General features: G+C 32.7%; 3 protein-coding genes across 4 annotated transcripts in view; 2 read left to right on the top strand and 1 right to left on the bottom strand.

The window, feature by feature from the left end:
- The window catches only part of LOC113520704 (formin-like protein), a 116,078-nt gene extending 106,077 nt beyond the window's left edge, over positions 1 to 10,001 (top strand). The window contains exons 16-18 of one of the 2 annotated variants that reach the window (XM_052897467.1): positions 40 to 144; positions 2,024 to 2,138; positions 6,661 to 6,802. In XM_052897467.1, coding sequence (XP_052753427.1) covers positions 40 to 144; positions 2,024 to 2,092 — 174 coding nt within the window. In that variant the 3' untranslated portion in view covers positions 2,093 to 2,138; positions 6,661 to 6,802. Of the gene's footprint in view, positions 1 to 39; positions 145 to 2,023; positions 2,139 to 6,660 lie in introns of both variants that reach the window. The other variant, XM_052897466.1, reaches the window with a different exon arrangement.
- LOC113520699 (phosphopantothenoylcysteine decarboxylase) lies at positions 9,656 to 11,908 on the bottom strand. Its single transcript, XM_026906106.3, has 3 exons — positions 11,706 to 11,908; positions 11,144 to 11,347; positions 9,656 to 10,743 (listed from the first exon to the last, which is right to left on the bottom strand). Exons 1-3 carry the CDS (start codon positions 11,826 to 11,828, stop codon positions 10,483 to 10,485), a joined length of 588 nt encoding a protein of 195 aa, XP_026761907.2. The 5' UTR covers positions 11,829 to 11,908; the 3' UTR covers positions 9,656 to 10,482.
- Positions 11,909 to 12,329: 421 nt separating this feature from the next.
- The window catches only part of LOC113520705 (GATOR complex protein NPRL2-like), an 84,042-nt gene continuing 76,768 nt past the window's right edge, over positions 12,330 to 19,603 (top strand). The window contains exons 1-2 of the mRNA XM_052897411.1: positions 12,330 to 12,732; positions 13,478 to 13,634. Coding sequence (XP_052753371.1) covers positions 12,533 to 12,732; positions 13,478 to 13,634 — 357 coding nt within the window. The 5' untranslated portion in view covers positions 12,330 to 12,532. The remainder of the gene's footprint in view (positions 12,733 to 13,477; positions 13,635 to 19,603) is intronic.

Consider the following 19,603-nt stretch of genomic DNA (forward strand, 5'->3'; position numbering starts at 1 on the left):
AATTACTTTAAATATAAATGTGCATTTGTGTGCCATTAGCAAGCGGACGCGGAGAACGAGCAACGCCGGCGGCTCGAGCAAGCGGCGCAGCAGGCAGACGCTGTCGACCCCAACAAGACCAAGCTCATGCAGAAGAAACAACAGGTACTGCTATTGTGCACCCTAACACGTTAACATAAGGACCGAAGTCGGATGACTTGTTACTAACTTGTCTGATTTACTCTTGTGAAGGCGAAACTGAATTTATTTAGAATTACCAATCGATATTTGCAGTAATAAGTTACATCTGACATAATAGAGTCGATTTTGAGGCGTCATTTCTCTAAATATATCTCTAAAATAATGAACTAGTCAAATCTATTTTCTAATAGATTTTTTTTTGATGGGTGAAAATGGAATGGCAGCCCCGCCTACGCTAACGAGATACGCTGGCGGAGCACCAGTGAAGAGTGATCGATGATAATGAAAACAGGCCAGTTAGCCCATCATGATGAATTCATCGGGAATTAACCATGATAGTTTCCATGGAGAACCGCGAGTAGGTCGACCTGATTGGGTATATTACTAGCAATGGGATTTTAGTCTCCATCACTAACAATCCCTTTCCCCCCTTTCTAATAGATTTAAATCAATATTATTATATATTTACTTTATGATGGTCCATAAAACAGTAATTTCACGAAACTATTAAATTAAAATATTAGGTTAAGAGATAAGTTTAGAGGAATGGAACCTCAGTATCAGCTTCAATGTATGCAATGAAGTTATAGGGTACAGAAACATGACACCATGGTCCTCAGAAGGGATACACATGAGTGTACCATGGGTATCAGACTGTATTCAATGCGGTTCATATCTAAAGCGAAGGTTGCCACTTTACATCAGGTGGGCCGTTAGGTTCTTTGCAATACGAAGAGTATTATAAAAAATAATGTATAATTTTTTTGATAGAAAATTAAATATAATTACTATTTAGTTTCGCCTTATCAAGTTAAAAAAAAATATATCAAATCATAATAAAATAATTATTGTTAATTTTTTTTTATTATGTAAAAATATTAAAATCGGTGTTGCATTGTCAAAAAAATATTTTAGCCGTCCGCTCTGTGTATAACGCTTCGATGGTGAATGGAGTACAGTTTTAGTAGTTTTGTTGCATTATTTTCTGTAGCCAGTCGCTCGAGACTTGAAGATTGAATTGTGTACTTACAATTTCTACTAATGATTTTTTTATATCTCTATTGAATTTCATCGCCCTTTTGTTAACTAAATATGTTGGAATACTTAATTTAATAAATACATCCTTATTCATTGATTAATAGGTATTTATTAAAAGTATTATATCACCAAGAACTACTTAAAGCTTTTTTATAAAACTTGGCCAGTTTTATTTTTATTTATAATGGCAATACTATAAATATTAACATTTTTTTATAATGTTGATTATAAGGAACTGTTGTAGCAACTCTATCACACAATTTATTTTTACGTATTAAATTTATATTAACTTGTAAATTATTGTTAAAATTAGGGCGATGAACTCAAATCAATAGATTTTCAATCTTTATATTTCACTCACAAACCGTTACTTTGCAGTGATCACTGATTGGTTTGCTTTCGTATGACAAGTCGAGTGAAATATTTTTTTTTTACTATACATATATTGTATTCTATTCTCAAAAAATCAATATACTCATATTTCATCATTTTATAAATACTTTGGCATAATATGGTGATGGTATTTTGTTATGGTATGAATATGGCAACTATTGATTGTACTACAAAAATAAACTACCATTGAGCTTAACTTATTTCCTTAGTAACAAAATTAAAAAAAGAAGAATGTTTTTAATTGCAAATACAATTTGAATGGGATTTACATTTAAAATTGGAACTCGAACGAGCTTGTAATTTTTTTTTTTATTTGCTTCGCAATTATTCGTTATGTATTAATCTGTGTTGCCATATTCATAACACAAAATAACTAGTAGAGGTGATGGTAACGCCGTAAAATTTCTCACAGAGGTTTAACTACGCGGCCGTCAGCGCTGGCCTATTGCAGCAACACTTGTCTCAATTGAGGCACAGTTAAGAGCCGGTCTAGACCGATACTAGGTCTCGGCCTAACACGACTAGGAGTAAGTCGTCCATTTACAAAAGGGGCATACGATGTGTGCGTGTGTTGTACTAACATGGTGATATGTGAACGGGTGACTCGATACGGACTTGTAAGAAAAATTAAAGCGTACCTATTTGGATTTTTATAATTCTAATAATGTGATCTTGATACTTTAGGTACAAGTAATATTTAATTAGTGTTTATAACAAATGGCGTTCCATATCTTTAACATAATTTTACAAATACGAAATTGTCTATTTTGTTTGTTTGTGTTTATGTCTTTATTTTAATTAATGAAAATCGATTGAAAAGTCATACGTAATATACATGTAAATTTATGTATGTGGATGTGTGTATATAAGAAAATATTGTGGGATCAATTCTAAAATGATTTCGTCGCATCTTGTAAACTTCCGAAGAAAAATATAAAGTAAGCGCAAAATTATTAGTGTTAGATTTATGGACAATTTATTTTACAATTAATATGTTAGTGCATTATCGAAGCATTTTTTAAATTAATCGATAAAGCGAAAAAGATAAAAAAATAACGAATCTTTTGAATTGTTTATGAAAGTCGAAACTTCAGTAAGCTTTGATAAGTATGCTCTTATATGTATTGTAGTAATAGTATTTTTTTGCCTTTTTTTTTTTGAGGTGAATTCCTAATTTGAAATTACAAAACACTCTAAGTACTAAAGTTGATTTTTGTTTTCATTATTGCCCTATGTAAGACTATTTTCTTTTAGAAAGGGCCTTTAAAGAGGCGCATATTATGTATTGTCTATTGTCAGAGGTCTCCTCGTATCCTTGTGTGGTCACCTGACAGTACTGGGGTCGGCACTCACCCCCATCCCATCACCTCAAATACGCTTATGATTTTCATGTTTTTTTTTATTTTATTTTATTGACCGTCAATACATCGTCAAGTTCTTTAAAGTTTTTATGTTGTTTTATATCAAATTTAAAAGTGGCACATCTTTTCAACCGACTTCAAAAAAATGAGGTTCTCAATTCAGTTGTATTTTGTTACATATTTTTTGGGTTATTTCATAACTCATTCTTTGTAAACCGATTTGAATATTTTTTTTGAAAGGTTATTCTGACAGATTAACCTTATAGAAATTTTATCAAAATCGATTTAGCAGTTAAGTTTTTAAATCAAAATATAGATTGTTTTGCCGCAATAAAGTAGATTTTTTTTGCAACACAACCTTAAATATTATTGTTCCTTTTCAGCTTCCCTTCATAGCCCTTCTTACCCAAGTTATCTTCTATTAATATATATTTCAATACTCCTGGTTTCGTTTGTCACCCACGTTTACATTAAAATGACATAAAATTTTTCATATGCATTTCATAGTAGGAGTAAGTAATATATAGCAATATCTATATATCTTAGTTACAATATCTATGACAGACTTTTGACATATTTGATAATAGATATCCGACCGATATAGGCGATATCGAAATAGGTGATGACCTTTTTTCTGCCATCAATGTCGTGAGGAACCCAATATATATATATATATATATATATATATATATATATATATATATATATATATATATATATATCGGATTCATATCCATATTACCCACGCCTATTTTATAGTCATGTGTATCACCAGTTGCCACAAATATGGAGCGCCATATAGACACTAATTAAATAACGATTCGAGTCAATGTGACTAATTGAACACGTTACCCAGTAGTAACGCATGTTGTGGGGTTAGTGGAATAGGGGGGAGTTGAGCCGTTCATGTTAATACCCAAAGCTAAATAACAACACGCGTTTCAGGCATGCTACACGATTCACAGGCATCCTACCTATATATTGATTGGATTATTTGAAAATAACGGTATATGATACGACCCGTAATCTATTGCAGTTTATTTTTTGCGCGAACGTTTATACGTAGACTCAAGCGCGGATCCACCGTTGTGGGCATGCCAATCGATGCGCACAACCCTAATAGTCTTCTGGAGCCTTCCTTTTTGGTGGCGTAGCGGTGTTTTTTTTTTTGATGGGTGAAAATGATATGGTAACCCCGTCTGTGCTAATGGGATACGCTGGCGTATCACCAGTGAAGAGTGATAGATGAGAATGAAAACAGGCCAGTTAGCCCATCATGATGAATTCATCAGGAATTAACCATGATAGTTTCCAGGGAGAACCGCGAGGAGGTCGACCTGGTTGGGTATTTTGCTAGCAATGGGATTCTCAGTCTCCATTACTAACAATCCCTTTCCCCTCCGTAACGAGCGTGTTGCAAACCTTAATAGCTTAGATTGTGTAAACATAGGCAAATCTTTTACAAATCTGCTTTTGCTATTATATACGAGGTGGGAGGAACAGATTGGCCAAAACGAAAACAGCTGATTTAGATGAGTGGTAAATTAGACGGCAGAATGTTTTCCCATCGGAAATGTTCTATAACCATATAATTAAATATTCTTACAATTGACGCCGCGCAATGTATATGAAATTTTACAATCCACATGCCGCGTGGTATCTACAACGCGCGCTTTTTCGAAGGTATTTTTGTACGCTCGTGGCGTTGATCTCATATCGTCATAGTCATAGAATACTGACGGATCTATATATGTAATATTTGTCAGATCCGCCAGTATTCTACGACTATGACGATATAGTTGATTCCGCGCGTCGCGGTAAAATCTTAATATGAATAATACATTGCTGTTTTTTTTTTTTATTTTATAGTTATTCACTATAAATTATATAAATTCTTTATATTATGACATAATATCATAGATTACATGATTTTAAATGAAAGAAACACGAGAAAATTTTGAAATGTTTCGGAAAGAACTTTCACTGGTTTTAAGTTGAGAATAATGGTCTGAATTCACTGTTTAAATTTTTGCCAACTTTTCCTTACACCCTGTATACACATTGTTTTGACACTTCCTTTCAAATTGGGAGTTTAGTAGAAAAGAAATAGATAAACAGTTCAATACCTAAAATAGGTTTGTGAGATTTGACGTTTTTATGTATTAAGGAGTAACATTTTACAGGTTTATTAATTGATCAGTATTTGCCCCCCGACTTTACCCTACTGTACACTATACAAAATCATGGTCAGGGCACCATATATGTATTTTATAAACATCTTTGTAGGAGTGCAGTATATCGATCACAAGTAAATTTATAATCCGACTCGCACTTGATTGATTTTTGGATGGATGTGCCTACAAACTTTTTTTTAGTTGGATCCGCGCCTGAATAGAGACCCTCTTAAGTTAATTAAAATTATGAAAGCATGTGATTTTGTGTGCAATAGGTGATTAGATTTCGGTAATCAAAAGATTTAGGTAATTCTTTATGTAATTTGTCACAGTACTTGCCTTTCTTGGACACAAATGCCCCATATTTTAGTATAAAATCCATGGTTTTTTTTTTATCAAAATCAGGACGTTAACGGATATATAATAATTAAGAAAATATGGTGTTATAAAAAGTATTATTGATACGTCTTTAGTTTTATTTAGATAACTAATACAAGTATGTACGTAATTATATGTATACATATTATAATAAACGTATATATTTCTTCCAACGCTGCACTTGCATGGATTACAGGGAATGTGTTTAATTATTTAACGCAGTTTTATCGCTTGGCTCAAACTCTGTAAGCACGGTTTGATAAGATGCTACTAGTGCTTCAAATAATTAACCTTATTAGTTATAAAAATGCAGCAAATCGCTGGCTAATTTATTAAATCGATATTTAAAATTTTAATTTTTAAATGGACTCTATGCAGTGTCAACGATTACTGGCCAGCATTTTTATATGAAGGTTAATGTTTTGTGTTATTTCTTATATAACGTTATATTAAAATAAAACTCTTTTATTTTTAAAATATATTAGAAATATTTACATAGATATTGTAATTAGATTAGCCTTAGTATGAAATAATATTATTTAAATTTCGGCTTAGAGTTATGTAATAAAATTTTAATTGGCTAAATGAACTGAATATATTATTTTTATATTAGTATTTTTTAATATATACTTTTATATATTTAAAGTGACAATGAAAACATAAAAATTTTAATTCCTTTGCCTTCAAAACTTCAAGTTAATCTAACCTAATGCTCATAGTTAACCGCCTTTTCCGATATTTTAGTTGCCAAGTATATGACCCATTTAAAATGACGTAAAATGTGAGTTGGATGTATCTATATTCAATAGCTTAAACGCTTCTGTTTGTTGTATCTATAAAAATCTAATAAATTTCTCTTAAAGCTATATAATAATATATTGCATGTTTTATAAAGTGTTATTATATATTGTACTACTTAGTTAATAACACAATAGTTCGCGACAGGTCGAGTTGACAATCGAATACTATAATCGAATCGAAAGTAATCGATGACTGTATCCTCAAGACTCCACCCTTTTACAAGTACCAAGCCGACCTGTCGCGCTTAATAATAAAATTTTCTAGCGTTTATTTATACATATATGTAAACCTTTATATATATACTCGCAATTATAAATACCCCATCAACATTCCAGGAGGCTGTAATCAACGAACTAAAAACGAAATCTCAGGCCGTCGGCGAGAAGAAGCTTCTCCACCAGGACGAGGTGTACAACGGGGCGCTGGAGGACATCCTGCACGGGCTGCGGTCCGAGCCGTACCGGCGCGCTGACGCCGTCCGCCGCTCGCACCGCCGCCGCATCAATTCGCACCGACTGTCCAAAGGGCTCGAAGAGCTGGACGTATGATACGAACAGGAATCCAGTCAAGCACTGGACCACTCGACCGTACAGAACGCCGTCAACTCGATCAACGCGAGGTGCGCCACATACATCAACGATGTCGATAAGAAGAAGAGACGCAAAGACTTAGATATGGTGCACAAGAAACAATCGATAGCTATATACAATATTGAGGACAACGCCCCAGAGTTTGGTCCCGCGGAGCCGCACCACGGGACCGCGAGACACAAGTCGTCGTACAGGGTGGCGCCGTCCGAGTGCGAGGTGGAGGAGCGCTGCGAACTCATCAAGTCCACGTACGATGTGATCTCCAAGTATACGCGCGCCATGTTCGAGAAACAGAACGAGACCGTTGTGTGAGAGATGTGCCTATAATTTTGTTGTTGTTCCCGTCGTATATTGCACTTGTTACTCACAACTCTACGCTGCCGAATGTAATTACTTTATTTAATTGTAAAAGACAAAATTTTAAGTTCACACAATGTCGCTAAGAGTGACTGGGTACTGTGTGAATTAATTATTAACTTAATCTCTTGCCATAGGAAAACGAGCTTTAATCGGCCGCAATAGAGGGCAATATACGCAAAAACAACATTCGATACGCCTACAAATTCATTCCACGCAACGCTGCAGTATTTTGCTACTAACAATTTACAAATATCTTTATTTCTATACAAAAGCTTAGCTTTTAAAGGTTTTTCGTGGGCCCATAGCTTATTAGTTTTAGAATGGTCTCTCTCTTACATTGAATAGTAGAGGGAGATAGAGCGATCGGGCTATAGGCGTTATAGTACCGCTAGATACGGCCTTTGAGAACGCACAGTTTTCTACACAATGTTTTCAAAAATCCAACGTAATTTTTTTACATGTAGTAATATAGTTATTAAATTAAACAGTGTCCTTAATATAATATGATGAACATTATACACAATAATTATATGAACCCAAGTATAGTGGGTTTTCATGTAAACGTTTAATATATGAATTATATTGCATTTATACATTTTTTAGCATTTTATATTTACCAATATTTGTGATAGTTCAAAATGGTTCTCTCTAGATTTGCATTTTTTACAATTTCGCGATTGTTTACGCGACGTCCTCGTAACATGACAGTATAAATAGTTTTTAATTTGTATAGAGTACGATTCCACTATAGATAAGTTTAATTCTCACTTCTTATCTTGAATCAATTATTCATTCGAGTTGTTAGAATAATTCTCATAAGGAAATCATTCAACATTTTTCGAATCTCTATTAATTATTTTATTTGTAAATATTTTAATTTTTTTCCAACGCGTCTCTAACAATGCCAGTCTCGTAATAAATATCAATTTATATTTGTAAATATAGTATTTTTATATTATCCCCTCAAGTTGCTTGAGTCGGCAGATCCACGGTATATATATATTGTTTTAAATATCTGTTTAGTTACGAAACCGACATTGTTGCAGATGTATTAAAATAAATACGTAATATAATTGGATTGAGATGTAATTTAATATATTTAATTCGTAAATACACTTGTAAACTCGTCTCACACGATTCATGTCAACACGATACATTCCTACCGTACCATATTTCTTGTAAATAAATATCCATTTTTAATTGCATGTGCATATTATATTTATTAAAAGGCATTTAAAAATATTCATCCTTTTAGGTAAAATAAAATGGAAAAATGCATAGGGTTTACCTGGTGGTAGTTTTTTTTATTTGACGTCCCATCAGTGGATACCACACATCCAGCCCTATATCTCTTCCAGCCAGTTATTGATCCTAGTGATCTAGATTTTAAAATGGTGACTCCATTTTCCCTTATCTTCTCTCATTTGCGACATTATTTGTATAGACTACAACTTATTTAAAATTATTTTGGAGGCTCGACCTCTTAAAGAAAGCGCAATATGCACACATCTTTGCAAAGTTCGTTTGCATCATCGGTTGGGTACCATGTGTGACCACGACACTCTAAAAGGGTTCCCAAACTTATTTTGTCTACTGCCCACTTTGAGAATAAATTATTTTTTAGCACCCCCATTTTTTCACCTACTTAAAAACCACTGTTACTTCAAGATCAACAAATCACCCCCTAAGCCTCTACACAATGCCCCCATTTTTTTTCTGGGTATCTTCCCGGCCCCATTTAGACTTGCAGCGCCTACAAAGGGGCGTTATCGTTCACTTTGGGAAAGGCTGCTCTAAAATCTAAATGTGTCTCTAAAATTAGAACATTTTAGAGAATAGACATAGATTTAGTTTCAGTACGTAAAAGTGTATCATGTTGATATAACTGTGTGGGCATATTTAATTATATAACGGTGCTTTTACGCACAACTCGTCATATTTTGCTTGTTCACTGGTGGATAAATTTGTTTTATTTTATTATTTTAAATATATTACTAAGTCACGATTAGTTTATAATAAAATATTTGTTTTTGATATACAGGGTTACTTTGTCTCAAATACGCTCGCGCAAAGTATAATGGAATGAAACAAATGAATAATCATCCTGTAGATATTTTTAATATCAGTGATTACAGTTTTTGAAATATTGTTTTAAGGGTTAAAAGTTACTTAACAAATACAGAACAAATTAATTGCCAATTACAATTTTTGATCTGTCACTCTTTAAATTAAAAATTAGACTTTAGAATCTTAATTAAAAATCAAATTCATTGTACTATATAATATCATTTTGTATATCTCACATCTGAAAAGAATCTCTAAAATTAGATTATTAAGTCTAAAATTATCTAATTTTAGTAATACTTCTCTTAAATAGGTATGATGACATGAGTTAAAAATTTAAACCCATTATTTTTTATCAGAGTATCTTTAGTACTTCAGAATAGGTAAACAACTTAAAATGTAATTCCCACTAACAGGAATCTCCATAAAGATAACATAATGTCCTTTGCCTTTGAACATTGTGTGAAATATGAACATTGTTCTGTATTTGGGAAGATGCCTTTAAGTTTGGTAGAAGTTTATAGTAATGTTTTTTGTATAGTTATTTGTATGTGATGTATACAATATGAGAGTTTTTAATTGATTTTAATAGTTTTGTTCATATTGCATGTACGCTAGTGTTAGAAACAGTATTCAGTGATGCAATAAACAATATACATTTATGATGTCTTTTAATTTACAAATTTATAATCGTTGTATGTAAATTATAATATTATTATCACATTTTAGTTACATTCTTAAACCTACACAATGAAAATAAACAAAATCTACACAGATAGTAAATAAATAATGTGTGAGTCTAGAATAAGAAATACTATTACAATTATATAAAGATCTCTAATCATATATGACAAATCTACAAATAATTACATTCTTCAATAGACTTATGATTGAGGATTTACTAACTGACAGAACTTCCTAATTAACAAATAAAGTATACAGTACAGGATTCTTTAATCTATTCTATATTTTATCGCAATTTAATTGATTCTAAATTTATTTATGTAAATGCTTTTATTTATTATCTTTTAATAAAGATACCTGGTTATAATGCCAATGTACACAGGTGGACTTACCGTATTAAATTTATATATCAATTGTAGGCAATACTTTGTTTAAGAAAAGCTAAGGAATTTATTTTTGTCATTTTCTTTTATACGCATGTTCTTTTATTCTCTCCACAATAGTGGCAACTTCAGCCATGGCCCCAACTCCAGTGTCGCCACATATTAAAGTTTTCTCTATTGGTGGTATCTCTTCGTGACCCCATTCTTTCAACATGGCTATCTGTTTAGAAGTAACTGGATGTTGCCACATCCTAGTGTTCATAGCTGGGCAAAAAATTAAAGGTTTTGACAGGTCCCACGCTCGAGTAGTACAGGTTAATAAATTATCACAGATTCCCTGAAACAGTCATTGTTTTAGTATGACCTATAATTTTTTTTTTATACCACAAAAATAAACAAGTATACAGCCCATCTGATGGCTCTGAAACTACACTGTATGCAACTATTTATGAGTGACAATGAATTCCTTGTTAAAGGTGAGTGGTACAATGATAAATTATAAAGGTGACTGTAGACATCTTTTCACACAATCTGTTATAGAAGCAGCAGAAGACACAAATGGAGGCAAAGTTTCGGCTTAGTCTTAATTCTTGATACTGCTTGTCTGACAAGCAAAAATTGGTTATAGTAATTCCCAAAATGAGAAAATTTTTGAGAATAACCACAAATGATGTACAGCTAAAGGTATTATAGGTATCTGGTTACTAAACTTTACATATGACAAGTAAAATTAGTACCTGTGACATTTTCGCCAATGTGTTAGCATCTAGAGGCGCAATAACCATTAAGTCTGCCCACTTTCCTAGCTCAATGTGAACAACTGGGTCTCCTCTTTGATTCCATGCCTGCCATTCAGAGTTGTCATCAAACATAATCACTTTTGGTGGTAGTTCCGATGCATCGAAGAAATGTTTTGCATGCTCTGTAACTATAAGACGGACCTATAATTTAAAATTAAATATATTAGAAGAAAAATTGTAAGTTGTAATCATACTCGGCGAAATTTATTAATAAGTAAAATTATATATACGTAGTAAAACGGTTATCTACATGTATCTTCTAAAATACGCAATGTTCTTTATTTCCTCATATCGAAATCGAACGATATGTATTATCATTAGGTACCTACTTAAATTAATCGCAATATGTTTTATGCCATCTCATCTTAAATGTTGTATATTTAGGAAAGTATACGACAATTAAGAGATAATTCAAGTATATATATTCATAATATATCATATGTATATATTATATAATAAATAATAATATAATAATTATACAAGTAAATATCAACATAACCTCAAAAGTGCATGCACTTTCAGTATCATTTAAATCTATCAAAGACTTTACTAAAACTGGTATTTTTAATGCGGCTACACTCCCTGTTGCAGCAATTAGTAATTTATATGGATTACTTTCCATTGTTTAATTATAAATTATTTATTGGGTCAAAGAAATAAACAATATAAGTGTTATGTCATATGTTTGACACTACATGTCAGTGACACTACAATCTCAAATGCCAGCAGTGTTACCAATTTTGTTGACATTAGGCTTCCCTGGCCCCTTTTTTATTAATTCAGCTTTCACTAGGCAAATCTCAAATTTAACCGAAATTTACGATTTGCCAGAATAAAGAGAAAAAATCTTTCTTATTTATAAAACATATCATACATATCAAAATTGGTAGAAAATACCCAAACATTTTAAACTAAAACTTTTTTTATACTTGGTTTAATACTTTTTTAATTATTGGTAAAAATTGACACAAATTATAAATATAGACCGAACAGAGAACAAAAAAAATTTAATATTATTTAGTAAGAAGTATTATTTTCGACTTTGATTAATCTCATATTAGCATCATTTTAAATCCGAATACGAGTTGGAAACATTGAAACCAACTGTCAACTGCAACTGATTAAATCATCAGACGTCAGTTGACTACTCGACGTGTTTTCGTTAGGTCTATTATTTTGTTACAATTTCTTGTTTATGTTTTTTTTATCGTGATAAAGTGTTGCAGTGGTTTGACGGTACAGTGATTTGTTGGAAACGAATTATAATGAATCGGATATGTTTATGATAAATTATCGAATTGGAAAGAGAAAGTAAACTTGTTCACCATGGATGCGAACTCGAAATATTACGAGGGCTGTGGCCAGGAGGGCCCAATTCGATGTATATTTTTGTGTGAATTTCACCCAACCGCTGGCCCTAAAATTACTTGTCAAGTACCGGAAAACTATATATCCAAGGACATATTTGATACTGTTAGTCACTACATCATACCGAAAATTCAACTTCAGAGATGCACATTGACTGTGTGAGTTCAAAGATTAAATATTTGTTTATAAATAAATATGAATATTATTTCTACCTACATTTAATATAAAATTAAATTAAATCGTTTTTCCTTTGATGATATTATGATGTATAATTTTTTAATCTGGCATATTTAGATATTAATTTGTCTATCTTTATGCTAAGCCTCTTATAGAGTAGACAGAGAGAACAGAGAGCCAAACACCTATATACATGCACCTATGCTTCATTCACCTTCATATCTGAGAACACTTCTTTTTCTGATGATACCACATGATTTTTCTATTATAATAAGTAACTAGGTATTCCCTGGTAGGTTCCTACGTCTTTTGCAACTTCTTACTCTGGTCAATCATATGTCCCAGATACACAGATGAGATATTTACACAATTTCTCTAATATATCTTGGAATGAATATCATTATTATTTCCATAGATAAAATAATATTTATAATTATTATGGAGTGTTGTGTTATAATCAACAAATTGTCTCATCTGCTTTTATAATAGTTGCTTAAAAAGTACAAGCAAAATTATGTAATATATCAATATTGTTTATTTATTTTTTCAATCACAGAGTAATAAACATAAATATCTTACTTAATATATATTAAGAATTAGAAAGTAAGTAAGAATAGAACAATTTCAAAATTGGAAAACAATTTTAAAATTTCAATCCGAATCATGTAGATGTTAAGATATAATACCTTAATATATTTTAATAATGTTTCTAATATTTATTTTTAGAACACTACTGGGCTCTAAAATCCTTGGTTTCCCAGTACGGATTGATAACAAGAAGTATGCCCGCAATGCATTTTATTTCAACCTATGTTTTGTGTGTGACGCTTGGGCCCGGACCGTCCATCTGGAACCACTGGTGAAGAAACTCACAGAGTATCTTGTAAGTATATTTTTTTGTTATTGATATTATAGACGAAAGTGTAACATCTCTCATTTCAAGTGGGGTAACAAACCCCATTTGAAATGAGAGAAGGACATAAGCTGCTTTCTGTCTTGGTTTGCAAAAAAAAATTAATAATAATCTGGTTTAAATTTTAAAAGTCCCGACAAACAGACAGAAAATATGCAAATTTTAATCAAAATAAAATTGTTGACTTTGTTAATCTAAGAATATATATTGGAAACTAGAATCCAAACAAGTTAAAATTCAGGACATGATTTCTTCAGGGTTGGCAAAATTTTCCTGTAATACCCCTGGTATAACAAACATTTATAAGCTACGTTAATCGCTTAGCATCAGGCTGGCCGTATGCTTGTTTGGCATTTCAATGTTATAAAAAAATATATGCGAATTTCGAAAAGTGTATCCCATATTTGGAGTTCCATTATATCATTTTTATTATATTAGATCTAAAGACATTTCAGATATCGTCTATCTCTCTATCTGTTATTAATTTGTGTTGTCCCACAGTTGGGCAAAGGTCATCCTCTTTTTCTTTTAAAAGTTCTTGTGCTGCGCCACCACGAACCAGTCCCTTTTAAAGGCGTTAAAATCCTCGCGGCATCGTTTTCGAGGCCGTCACTTGAGTTCTTTTTTTAAATTCTGTTTGCTGAACCGGTTACCGGATAGAGCAAGTATGAAAAAAACACACATGTAAATAAATTTAAAACTACCGAAGTGATCCCCGCAACTATTTATTGCCAATTATATAAATTATAGTACAATATGTTCATAATTTTATAGGTAGGTTCATATCTATTAAGAAAACCGGTTTGCTTCATAGATTCATTAATTTTAAATAAACTAATGACCATTGCAACTAATGATCTTGCTGTGTGGTCCCGGCATAGAATAGGCCACCCCTATCTTTCCCGTTGGTGTCGTAGGAGGCGACTAAGGGAGGGCGAGGGATGGGCAGCAGCGTCCCTCTTTAAACATCTCCAAAGCCTAACTGCGGTTGCCAATCCGCTTGCCAAGCGTGGCAACTATTGGAAAAACCCCCCAAAGGGGAGTTTTATATAACTATTGTTAAAGGCTGATGTGATGATAATGATGGAACTAGATCAAAAAGAGTCATTATTTGAGTTTAACTAAAGTTGCAGAAGCATTCTGAACCGAGGTATAAAATATAGCGGAACTATGAATAACACAGAATATACTGTGACTCCCATAGCATCCTTCATGTGTTGTCATTTCTGAGGACTAATATTTATAACGAAGCTATTGTCCAATATAATTTCACTACCACATTCCATCCTTCACACCACAGCAAAGATAGATGAATGGCAACGGAAACCCAAAAAGGAGAAAGGTATCCATGTATAATGAGTATTGTATAAAGTCTTCTTCTGATGTGCATAGACTTATTTAAGATGAGTCCGGGTAGACCGCGCCTATTCCAGAGGGCCTACCATGAAATATTTTTTGAAATTTCGGGCACGAACGAAACAGAAATTTGATGTTAAAATTACATAATACATGCCGTTTAAAATTATTAAAAATGTTAAAATATCATTCCTCTGGACTATTAGGATAAAATTTATGATGAACGAAATGTTAAGCTCCATTTACTGGGTCGAGTTTGGTACGAACAAAAACACGAAATGGATCCCGAAAATTCGGAATTTCGTTTCATGGTAGACCACCAGATTTTTCTGATATCCACTGAGGTAGGTAATGATTTACGCAGAGCTTCCAGCTGTGCGTAAAAATATGTCTGAGAGTATATATTTATATTCATATTTCTTTATTCACCGATATAACATTTTTTGTCACGTAAAGGCAAATCAATATTTACATTATGATTTTTTTTATTTACAAAATAAATAACAATAATAACAACATTTGAAATAAAAAAACAAAAATAATGTTATAAATTAATTACAATACATGTCAATAATGATGGTTACAAGTTTTAAAATTAGAATTGTCAGACTTATTACAATTAAAAATAAATAAAGAAAATATATCAATATTTAATATATTCAAATTCGGATCAACTTTATGCAAATAAACTTGTTTACAAGCATATTTAAATCGTCATTTTTTTATGAATGCAGGGTTCGGAAATTTGTTATCTGTTGAGAAGAGCCCACTAGAAACTCAACAGTTATTCTCTCTTAGCATTTAGGTATTCAGTCACGTTGTAAAAAAATGTTGTTAAAAAGTCTTTATTTTATTTTTAAATTTATTTCTTGGCATTTGTGTTATTGTTTTGCTATTGTTTACATAACATGCCTAAGTGGTAAGCACCCCTTTCTCCCTCTGGAAAATAATCATAAATACGTCAATGGGTTGGATTTTGAGACGCCATTACTCTAAATTTATTTCTTAACTTAATATTTTAATTTGATAATTTTGCGAAATTACTATTTTATGGACCATTATAAATGTATATAAGTACATAAATATTTGTCACGACTGTCTCCCATTAGGGTAAACAGAAACAATGGAACGCCAAATGCTTCGATTTAAACAAGCCTCTTACGGTTCCTCCACATTCATCAATCTTTTCATACACGCTCGCCGGTTACGGGTACTTTTAATTTGACCCTTCTTCAGCACGTTACCTATTTGGTCGCCGTAGCATATGTCCATCTAGGGCGGCTCCTAGCGATTCTACATTAATTTTTGCTTGATAAATCTCTTTCGTAATTATTCTTTCATCTATCACAATTATAAAGTAAACATACAATAATTGTGACTTTAATCTATTAGAAATTTATTTAATATTAATCCTAAGCATATAGATTTCGTTGTGATATCAAATTGAATTTTTTTCCTGAGAGCCTGTCAGGTCGACCTCCGCACGGTTCCATATGGAAATAATCATACTCAATTCCAAGCGAATTCATCATGATAGACTAACTCATCTGCCTCTTCATCCTAAGCCGAAGTTACCGTTCCTTTAAATTAAATAAATCTAATAATTCAATTAAATATAAATCCATTTAAAAACAAATGTATTATTCCTTAAAACATTACTGTCCTTTCTGTAACAGTCGGATAATAATGTGTTCAACCTTGTCTCTTGTGCAGGATGTTTACAGAGCTGCCACTTTTAAATGAAAATTGATTGTTCATAATGGTCCCTACTTCGAATCATAATTAGGAGTTGCGATTAATTTCCATCCTTATGTTTTGTGTAATAGAGACCAAACTCTGTTAGTAATAAACTTTAAAACTATTTGCCAGCATAGCAACTGCTATTTACATCGTTTTGCATTTGTGTTGCTTTAATTTATAGAAATAATGTAAATACCAGGTAAGAATTTATTGAGGGCACGGACCTTACTTAATACGTCCTTACTAATATTATAAATGTGAAAGTGTTAGTTTGTTTATCTTATAGCGCCTTGTTTTTTTTTTTTTTAATGGATGATAATGGAATCGTAACCCTGCCTGCGTTATCGGTATACACTGCCGGGGCACTAGTGATGGATGATTGGTGAGGATGAAAACGCAGGTCAGTTAGCCCATCGTGACGAATTCAGCGATAAATTTGTCACAATGATTTTCAAGGGGATCCGCGTGGAGGTCGACCTGATAAGGTATATTGATAGCAATGGGGACTAACCTCCCCATTATTAATAATCCCATTCCCCTCCGCCTTAATTGTTAAACCAACAATCACTATGAAGTTATAGGTAGTTTTTAAATAAAATACAATCCGTGTTACTTGTTGATAATGTAACTTAATGTAGGCGAAAGAATTTTTAAAATCAATCAAGTACTTCTAATTTTGGAGTTTAAAATTATAAATAAAAAATCAATCTTTTTTCTCTTTATAATATTTGTTGGCAACCCAACACAGAAAAAAAAATATTGTAATGGCTGAAGCGTCACAAGAGGGAGTCTTTAGTCACCCTAGTCATTAGAAATGCCAACGCATGAAGAGTATCTCTTTTTAAGGATCATAATTGAATGAGTAAATTTATTATTAAGCAAATAAAATTATCGTTCATTCATTTATTCATTTAATAGTTACCCCGCCTGCTCTATCGGTATACACTGGCGGGGTACCAGTGAGAGGTAATGATGAAGCAAGTCACTTGGCCCCTTCGTTATGAATTCAATAATAAATCAATCACGATTGTTTCCAGGGGGAACCTAATAGAGTATATTGCTACCAATGGGTTTGCTAATCTCCATTACTAACAATAGCTTCTCCACCCCCCCCCCTGAAGAGTACCACAGGCGTCACAGTATATTCTATGACGTCCATGAAACTGTTCATGTGTGTAAATTACGCTATTGTGTAAATCACTTTCTATCAGGCGGGCAGTCGGCTTGTTTGTCATTTTAAGTTACATAAAGAAGATTTTACGCTATAAAACTATCATTTACGAGGTAAAAAAAGCTCTTTTATGTTTTAAATTATAATAATTTATGATTATATAAGATTAACTCAACGTTCCGACCAGAATCTTCAAGAAAATAGCAAACGAGAACGAACTAATTCGTTAATACGTTTACGCTACCGCATGCTTGAGCTAAAACGAGACAGCGGCGTCCGGTGTTTTGTCACAAACGATATAAGCGTTTGCATATGAATTGTGCAATACAGTTGCTAACAATACTCGTTTGAAATAGATTAAAACGGGCAGTTTTAAAACTAACACGCGTGGTGAAATAACACGCCAGGAATTCACAGCGCGACAGCAATGGGAGTTGTTGGACAGTCTTATTTATACAAGATAGTGATGGAAATTTCTGGATCATTCTCCAATTGTTTTCATAGTATTATTCCCAATAGTAGAATTAATAAATAGTTTATCGATGGTAGATTTTATGAGACATACAAAAGTCGTTTACTTGGGCACCTCTGTCCTATTCGTGTTTCAACCTTGAAGCACTTGTTTGCATGGCTGAGTTTCGGCTTGAAGGGTAGCATATGGCAGTGAATTTACAGGGTACAGAGGAATAACACCTGAGTCCTCAGGAATGGCAATACATTAGGAGTATTATGGGCGAAACAGTATACTTTGTTAGGTTCATGGTACTGCTCATGTCTATAGGCGACGGTTACCACTTTCCATCAGGTGGGCCGTCAGCTTTTTGTCATTCTAAATTGCATAAAAAAACAACAACAATGGTGGTATATGGGCTTTACCTCTAGGACTATGGGGTCCTGGGGGTAAAGGTACATACTTTCAAATAAATTCATGTTCAAAAGAAGAGTCCATGCTCACTTTATGAACTCATTACAATAACAGTAGCTAATCATCATTTTTTATATTTTATTTATTCATATATTATTTACTAGCGACCCGCCCCGGCTTTGCACAGGTGCAATGCTGATACTAAATAGCCCCCCCCCCCCCCCCAGTTCAGAACAGATCACAACCATAAAAAAACTTAAGTAATAATTACATTTGTGATTCGGTTAGGTTATAATCCAATTACATTATGTGCACAGCTTGAGTAATTCATTAAAAGCAAACACATAATATAAAAAGAAATACTTAAAATGTCATATAAATATATAAAATATAAAACTATATAAAAAAACATATATTCAATCATATTCTACAAAATAGAAAACAAGTTCTTCCTAAAAATCAAATATTTTGTACCGAATATGTCGATAGAATCGTTAGTAATACTTCCACGTGGTTCTCCCTGAAGACCATTGTGGATAATTTCTGATGAATTTATCACGATAAGCCAAATGACTTGCTTTCATACTCACCTATCATTCCTCACTGGTGCCCCGCCAGTATATATCGTTAGCTCAGGAGAGGTTACCAATTCATTATCATCCATAAAAAACCACTATAGTCTTCAGAAATGCAACGCACGAGAGTTGCTTTGGGTGCCACTGTCTATTATGTGGGATCCATAGTTATATTTATGTCTTTTAGCGGTGGTTATACCCATCCGCTTTATCGTTTTTTATTTTTATTATG

Source organism: Galleria mellonella, unplaced genomic scaffold (assembly GCF_026898425.1).
Source record: "Galleria mellonella isolate WM207_F2 unplaced genomic scaffold, CSIRO_AGI_GalMel_v1 utg36, whole genome shotgun sequence".
NCBI lineage: Eukaryota > Metazoa > Arthropoda > Insecta > Lepidoptera > Pyralidae > Galleria > Galleria mellonella.

What these genes read in the sequence shown, in the direction of transcription:
- LOC113520699 (XM_026906106.3), bottom strand. Translation starts at nt 11,828, where the DNA reads ATGGAAAGTAATCCATATAAATTACTAATTGCTGCAACAGGGAGTGTA. An exon ending in AAAGTGCATGCACTTTTGAG is followed by an intron (nt 11,348 to 11,705) that starts GTTATGTTGATA and finishes TTTAAATTATAG; the next exon opens with GTCCGTCTTATAGTTACAGA. An exon ending in CATTGGCGAAAATGTCACAG is followed by an intron (nt 10,744 to 11,143) that starts GTACTAATTTTA and finishes TGACTGTTTCAG; the next exon opens with GGAATCTGTGATAATTTATT.